The sequence below is a fragment of the Cyprinodon variegatus genome, unplaced genomic scaffold (genome assembly GCF_000732505.1).
Source record: "Cyprinodon variegatus isolate N-32 unplaced genomic scaffold, C_variegatus-1.0 Scaffold52, whole genome shotgun sequence".
Lineage (NCBI taxonomy): Eukaryota > Metazoa > Chordata > Actinopteri > Cyprinodontiformes > Cyprinodontidae > Cyprinodon > Cyprinodon variegatus.
This window is the reverse complement of record NW_015150505.1, coordinates 298,525-306,599: the sequence shown is the minus strand read 5'-3', so window position 1 is coordinate 306,599 and position 8,075 is coordinate 298,525. Positions and strand designations below refer to the sequence as shown.

Genomic DNA, 8,075 nt, shown 5'->3' with positions numbered 1-8,075 from the left:
TTGAGCCTCACCAAAAAAAAAAAAACTAAGCACGGCGTATCTCTCTCGCCTTTTTATGAAAAAATGAAAGAAAAACTTGGTTAACTTCCAAAATCTCTCTCCTAGAATCACCTCTCTGTCTCAGTCAGCATATAACCCTCCCCACTGCGTTTATTTGTCGCGTTTTTCTTTTCTGTAGACGTAGATCGCATGTTTTTAATATAGACGAATAAGCATTCTCTGTCTGTTCTGGTTAGAGATGCTGCACAGACTCGTTAAATGGGGCTTTGCTTCATAGAATGAGGCAGTGTTTTTTTTTTTTTTTTATAACTTTTCATAATGTGTCCAAGTCAAATGTGGGAAATAGTTTTAATTTGTGTATAGCACAGAGACATAAGTGAAAAGAGCGCTCACCCTGCCTTGTCAGAGCCTCTCTATACGCAGCCAGTGTGACATGGAAAAAAATCAGATCGGAGAATAAAAAGTGTTACGCAACCTTTACTCTCTTTGCTTTTACTGAAGGAGTCAGACAAATACTAAATACAGCTTTTATGTTTCCATAGGTTGTAAAATGTGGTGATTTAGAAACATGGCAGTTTTTAGAGGCCGTTATTTAATATTCTTCAGAGCGAGGGAGTGGGGGGGGAATGGTTTCAGTCTTCAGAGGAAGGAATTGGAAGAAAAGAGAGAAGCACTGATCTGAGCTCATTCTAAGTCCAGATAAGCATTTAAATATACTTTGAATATACTGTGTTTTACATACGGAATAAGAGTTTCAGAACTCTTATTCCTAACTCTTATCTGTGTTGTTTTGGGAGCGTCTTTTAGTCGGAGCAAAGCAGCTGGGTTCTATAAAAAGCTGCAGGTTTAATCCCCACAGACTCCCACTCTGGGTCCCTGAGCATGACCCCTAATATTCGCTCTCCGCTCCGTCTGGGCGAAGGGTTAAATGCAGAACACTCGCTATTTTGGAATATTTAATTGCAATGACATATAACCATTATTATTTAATATTAAAGATAAACATTTGATTTAAAATCTGAAAATAATTAAGGCGCTTGATTAAGCGACTAACAGGGGGTAGATAAAAAGGGCTTTTTGTTTGGTTGTAGTTTTTCTAAGCTCTCTATCATGCTGCCCTGGGCAGAATGCCACAACCATGCAGATCTTTCTTTTTCCCTCTCTACATGCAGACTGAGCAGAAAGTGAAAGCTTAGCAGCAACATGTTGTTTTTCCTTCCTGATGCACATCGCCGTCCCACATGCTGCACCAGAACCAGCTGATCCCAGTCCTGCATGTTTAGCTGCTCATCTTCCCTCCATCAGTCTGACTGCATGCTGGTGTAACTGCAAAATGAAACTTTTTTTATGATGATCTCATGCATGTTAATCTGTTATTGTAGATAAATACAGAGGTCTGTCATTAGGGTCCCTTCTGCTCTTCTCTTAAAGTTTGGAGCTTTATTGGTTAGAAATCTGGCTGTGTTCTGCTTGTCTCTTCTGTTTGGAAATATCAAATCTAAACGTGTCCACGTTTCCCTGATGTTTTGTGGGTGTCTGTGTTCGTCATCTGATGAGGTCCAGTAACCTCCTTCCTCGGCGTCTCGTTTGATTCTGACTCTAATGAAACTTGCTCTCTCACACTCGTGTGTCTTTGCTTTCTCTTTTTTTCCCCTCCGATGTTTGTCCTTCTACAGGACAGTGTCCCAATGGCCTCTCCTGCTTTCCTTCTCTCTCTCTTTGTAAGTATTCAGGTTCTTCCCTCAGATCTCACCAGAACCAGGTCTAAGCCCAATGATCACTCACTCTGTCTGTGTCTCTTTTCTTCTTCTGCTGACATTAAGGCTACGTAAACAGACGGAAGCGCTTCAGCTTCTTCATCCAGTCCCTGAAATGTTTCCCATTTTTGTCAGGTTATAACTAAAAACGTTTTATTTGGATTCTTTGTGACAGAGCAGCACATGGTGCATAGTAGTAAACCAGTTCTGGATGCATCATTCTTAAAGCTTTAGCAAGGAGTCTTCTTTGTCTCCACCAGATTTTCTCAAAGAAAGAGGAAAATCATTCCAGATTCTTCTTTGCAAAACAGCTAAAGCTGAGTTAGATTGGATACGTCTGAGATGTGGACTTTGACTAGGCCACTTTAACATGTTTCTGCTGCTGGATAGTCAACCTCCCAGCATTGGATTTGCAAGGCTCTAACAAGCTTTCCACCTGAATTAGTTTTTATTCATTCCCCCAGGGGTTCCCAAAGTAATGTGACGGGACCCCCTGGGGGGTCGCATGACACAGAGCAGGTGGTCGGGAGAACGTTTTTACTATCATTGGAATGTGATCATATACAATGTATCATGAAATAGATAAATAAGAATGTCTCTTTAAACAATAAGTGCATGAAGATGTAACATTTATTAATTCAAATATTAAAAATACAATTGTAATTTTACAGTAACAGAATAATTAAGAGAGGATGGATGGATTTAGATCATTTTTATGTGATTTAAAAGATTAGTTTTTTTTTTTTAAATGATTGTTCCGTATTTTCCGGACTATAGAGCGTACCTCACTATAAGCCGTGCGCACAAATAAAATAAAAAAACTGGAAACGAACATATTTAAGCCACACCGGGCTATAAGCCACTGATATCTACTGAACTGTCTCCCACCAAACCTGTAGGGGGAGCTCTACATAAAGCCCCTGGAGTAGAGAAGAAGAAGAATGCTAGCTTCTGTTAGCTTGTTAGCTCACAGCAGTAAGAGCTTCTGCTGAAAGCTGGCGCGTCGTCAGCTCTTTATTTCAGCTCTGCAAGAGTTGAGCCGCGTGTCTTCATTGGTTCAGCAGCTTTAATGCTGCAAATAAATGTCAAAATGTGTGAATTAGGAACATTTGTTCCCCGTCATGCCTGCTGCTAGCATGTTCTTGTCCTAACTGAAAATTAGCCCTTTATTCTTTCATTTCCAACTTTGACCTCCCCTTCTAGCGGAAAAAATCCACAGAAAAGCTGCACCTTCTTATAAGTCGCATGGTTTAAAACGTGGGGGAAATTAGCGGCTTATATTCCAGAAAATACGGTTGTTGCATCACTTTATATGAATAATTGAATACAGGGTGAATTAATTATGTAATTTTAGGGGATTGCTGCTCTGTTGCCTTGTTAAATTTGGGGTCACAGTCTAAAATGTTTCGGGTCCCTTCCAATAAACCATGACCAGCTTTTCTGTACCTGATGAATAAAAGCATCTGTACAGCATAATGCTGCCACTACCGTTGTAGTGGCGATTGTTTGTCAAACCAAACATCCAATAAAGTTCCAATAAGCCACTATAGGCACTGGGGTCACGTTTTTTTGACGCAGGCAAAAGAAGTTGAAGTCCAAACTTGTAGATGTTCAGTTGATTTATTTCATATATTTTTGCACATTACAGAGTTCAAACATTCCCTTGCTCTGTCACCTCTCTTGCACTGGTAAAAACCCATAGGCCCCTAACCTAAATGCCTGCTGGTCCTTACCAGGCTCCTACATTTATAGAAAGTGGACCACCCACATTTCTTCCTGTTTTACATAATAAAGAAAGAAAAAATGATAAAACAACAAAAAATAAATACACAAAATTCAACAATTAACCTATAAATAAAGTCTGTAAATAATACAAAAAATATATAAGTTTAGGAATTAACACAATTCAAATGGATAAAGAAATACAGAATAAATAGCTCCAACAACCGTGTTTTGTGTCCTTCGACCAAGATGGCTTGGAAAGAAACTGCAGATTAGACTTTTTATGGCGTTCTTTTTATATTTTTTGGAGTGCATACTTTCTTCTCCGTCGTCTATGCTGTTTGAAATGCATTTTTATAACATTTGCTGCTTTAAACGTCTGCATGTGTTTCTTCTTCTGAGGGCTTCATAGAACAGCCCGGTCAAAGCTGACTATGCAACCATGTGAAAATCTTTTATATATTATTCTCTCCACTATAAAACACACCTCTTTGTGTAGCTCTGTCACATTACAGCTGGAGTCTGACTAAATGTGGAAACATTGAGGGGATCTGAGCTGTCTTCACGGAATCATCCCAATGTCGTTTCAGTTATTGTTTCAGTCAGACATATTAGAGTCGACATGACTGTTTTCCAGTTTGTTTTGGGTTTCTATTTTCAGCATGACTGCCTTTTGTTTTGCTTGATGGGGAAACATTCGGGCCACCTGTCACGGTGTTGCAGCTCCAAACATCGGGGCTCATAGGTCACCCATCGACTCGGAGCACGCTTCAGGTTCTGTTGTCACATCACACTTTCCTGTAACCTTTCGTGGCCCAAACTTCGGTTACTGGATCCATGCTGGTTTCCCATTCTTCTGTTGCTACTCTCTGCATGTTCTTATTCCATTTCTTTTTATTGTTTTTTTTTAATTTTTATGATTTTCTATCTTTTCCTTCTTCAGTCATCCATATGCCTCTGATTTATCCTTCATGTGGGGAGGAGTCCCTCTGAGGTGTTTTCTCTGTGGAGCCCAATCATATAACGATGCCTCTGACCTTAGTGAAACCTATCTGTGTGTTCCGCTGCAGGATGGAGGCACCAGGGGTCGCCGTAGCGCCATGGAGGCTGACCTCAAAATGAAGAAGTAAACAAGACGAAGCAGAGGTTGAACTCGTTACCTGCTGGTCGCTAAGGATGCTTTCTGGAAATGGCAGATGTCTCTACAGCCTGGTTCTCTCTGAAGGGGCTACATCTCTGTTCATTAATAAGCAGCTCTTTAAATTAGACCCCCAGTGCACTTCACGCCATCGCATAGTCTCACTTAACTGCTAAAGGTAGTGAGTAGTCACTCCCATTGGATGAAAGTGAATGAACACTTTTATAAGGAGAACATTTACACCAGCAGTTTGTTTGGGATCAATAATGGAAGGTGGAATAAGACCCGTCTGCGGGGTTGGATCATGTTCATCATTTATACGTTTGTTCGTCTGAGTCTGGATGCGTCCAGTCAGAAGTGGACGTCCCATAAGCTCTGCATGTTGGACTGATGGGTCATGTTAAAGCAGAATTCATTGGAGGTTTTGTTTTATCGCCTCCCGGTATTCTGATCTGTGTGCAAACAGGAGCATGGTTCAGCTTCTTAAAGTGGGATCACCTTTAACTGACCTCCACTTCATAAGAAGCACCTACATCAGACTAATTTTTTAATTTTCTATTAAGTCTGTAGCTGCAGAAGTGGGCTTCAGTTTTAGAAGAGAGCTTTGAAATCACTACATTTTCCATAAATGGACTCCTCTTGATTGCTGACGTCATTAAGCTCCTTCCAGCCTAATGTACTGTGAATGGAGAGGGTGCTAAAACAGTGGGTTTAGTTTAAGAAAGAGGGGGTCACAGTTTGTTATTGCTGGAACTATAATGTTCACTTAGGAAGTTATGTGTGTGTGTGTGAGCCCTTTGTAAATGGAATAAAAACATGCTGGTGTTACGTGTTAGAGAGTACAAAGTGGAGTTTTGTACATGAGAAGGCTCATTAGTGAGGGTAGATGAGACTTCTATGTTTTTGGTGTACATTTGTTAAATAAAAGATTTGATTAAAATGTAAAAATGGGTCAGTGATTAATTTACTAATAAGATTTACTTGGTTGAAAGGTTTTCTATAAAAAAAACAAAGCATGAAGCTACAGAGCTATGTACATATATTTGTTGGTTTGAAGCAGAGTTTAAATGTTCTGGCCAGTAGGACAGATTAAAAAAAAAAATTCCAATTCTGAAATTAACAATTTCCAAAGATTGTTTCAAAAAAATAACCTCTCACCACCCATACGCACTTGTTTACTCTTGAAAATAAACAGCGATACATCAGCTGGCTGATTATCAGTATGGGCTTAAATGTTCACTATTCATTAGTGATATTACAGGGAGAGAAGAAATGACCCAGTTTGATCTTTTGATGGAAATATTGGATTCTGTTTCACAAAATAGCTAAGTGCAGTTTAAGGTGGTAGTTCTAGAGATTTAAATTAGGACAGTTTATTTTATTGCAAGCTTTTTTCCATCCAGCAGCCATGCAATGCATGTATTATTGCTTCCTTTTTTTAAATCCATTTAGTTTGATTTGTTACTGAATGCATAAATTGAATAGTTTAAGCAATATCTCCTCTAGGAAAAACGGCAGTTCATTGGTTAGACTTGTCAACTAATTTGGTAAATACATTTTCCAAACATCATGGAAACTGCAATCCATTCACATCTGATCCAAAAGAATCCAAATCAGGGGTCTGCAACCTTTGGACCCTCTACATTGTACTTTACTGAAACCAACTGCTGGTTCTGAATGCCATTCTTAAATGTTTAGCAGTTGCATTTATTTTTCCATTTGTCACCCAAATGAAAAATGTTTAGATCAGCATTTATCACTTTTACAAACTCCAAAAACAGCTTTTTCTGCTCTTTTGTCTTGTCCTCATTTAAAAACTAAAGATGCAAAATAAACAGCTTAAAGTAGATTTTCTGTTTCAGATATTAAAGTTATTTAAAGACCATGTAGCATTTGTGGCTCTTAGATTTGCATTTAGCAGGACTCTAAACTGATTTAAAAGGTTGCAGATGGCTGGTCGATCATTTGTCACCAAGGGGTGAAATTACTTTAAGTTTTTAAAGAGACTGATGTCCAGACAAGACTTTATAGCAAGGAATTTATTATGCAGTTCAAGTTTCATAAATAAAAATGACAAAAACAAAAACAGTACTCTGGTAGTGAGGCCAGCTCAGTCCTGATCAAGTCAAACAGTGTCAGACAAGCAGCTGTGCAAAAATACTCTGGAACTGAGTGAAAAACAAAAGCTTTAGGTTGAGGACCTGCTCAAGATGTACAATAGTAAAAAAAAAAAAAAAATAATCAAAAGACTAAATCACATTGCAGTGTTTCCAACTCTACATTCACAACTGACATGAAATGGGTCTAGAGTCTATGGGCCCCTAGCTGAAGCCATGGGGCCCCTAGCTGAAGCCATGGGGCCCCTAGCTGAGGTCATGGATCACAGGACTGGCTGAGGAGTAGAGCTTCCTCTTCACCAGCCGGTACTCCGGCCTCAGCTTCAGCACCTTCCCGGAGTCAAAGATGCTCCACCCGTCCTCCTTCTCCACCTTGAACACCACAGAGAGCTCAAAGGTGGGGGTGACAGCCGGGTCCGGCACCACGCTCCCCGCAGCCTTCAGTCCGTCTTTGCTCTCCACGTAAAGCCTGATGGAAGCGCCTCGGAGCCCGCAGGGCTCATCGGCGGAGGAGCGCAGGATGTGCTGTCCGACCCTGCTGATCATGTTGCGGGGCAGCAGCAGCGCCTGGCAGCGGAGGACGGACTGCTTGGCTTCAGTCAGACAGCTCTCCATCTGCCGGGTCAGGTCCTGGTGGAGGAGCCGCTCTTCATCCTCCAGATTTGAAACTGAGGAGGAGGAGAAAGGTCAGAGGTCACAATCACATTGGGTCATTTGATCCTAACGGTTATTTAATGAACTTCCGGCAGGTTACTTACAGGGCCAGCCTCCTTCTCTCTCATCCCAGCTCTCGACGCTTCCCCGCCGGGCCGAACTGGACACCCGGTCCAAGGCTTTGTGCTGGAAGAAGTACTTCCCAATCATCTCCGCCACACTTTCCTCCTCCGTCATGAGCGACACTCCGTGTCCAAAAGGCATAGCGGCGATATAGACCATCCTGACTGTGATATGTGAAGCTCCCGTTTCTCCTCCGGCTGTTTTCTCGATGTTTCCTCCATGTAGTAAAAACGAGTGGCTAGAAAACCGGCAGAGTGGAGAGACTTTATAGAGAAGAGGCGGGGCTTCACCTTACATCAGCCAGGAGGGGCGGGGCTTAGAGCAATAAGTCCAGAAACTTCCTGATTTGAGGATCACGCAACCATCCTGCCGATTGCAAACAGCTGAGAGCTGTCACGTACTTTCAATACTATGGAAGGCAACCGTGTTAAAGCATTACATCAGCAAGAATACTCAAATTATAATAAAAATAAATAAAATAGTATAAAGTGAAGGCAACCGTGTTAAAGCATTACATCAGCAAGAATACTCAAATTATAATAAAAATAAATAAAATAGTATAAA

The 8,075-nt window shown here is 40.8% G+C and overlaps 1 protein-coding gene across 1 annotated transcript; it reads right to left on the bottom strand.

The window, feature by feature from the left end:
• Positions 1-6,653: 6,653 nt before the first annotated feature.
• Positions 6,654-7,756, bottom strand: LOC107082383 (DNA damage-inducible transcript 4-like protein). The gene is made up of 2 exons (XM_015371048.1): positions 7,493-7,756; positions 6,654-7,402 (listed from the first exon to the last, which is right to left on the bottom strand). The coding sequence occupies exons 1-2, from the start codon at positions 7,668-7,670 to the stop codon at positions 6,981-6,983; spliced, it is 600 nt and encodes a 199-aa protein (XP_015226534.1). The 5' UTR covers positions 7,671-7,756; the 3' UTR covers positions 6,654-6,980.
• Between the last annotated feature and the right edge of the window lie 319 nt (positions 7,757-8,075).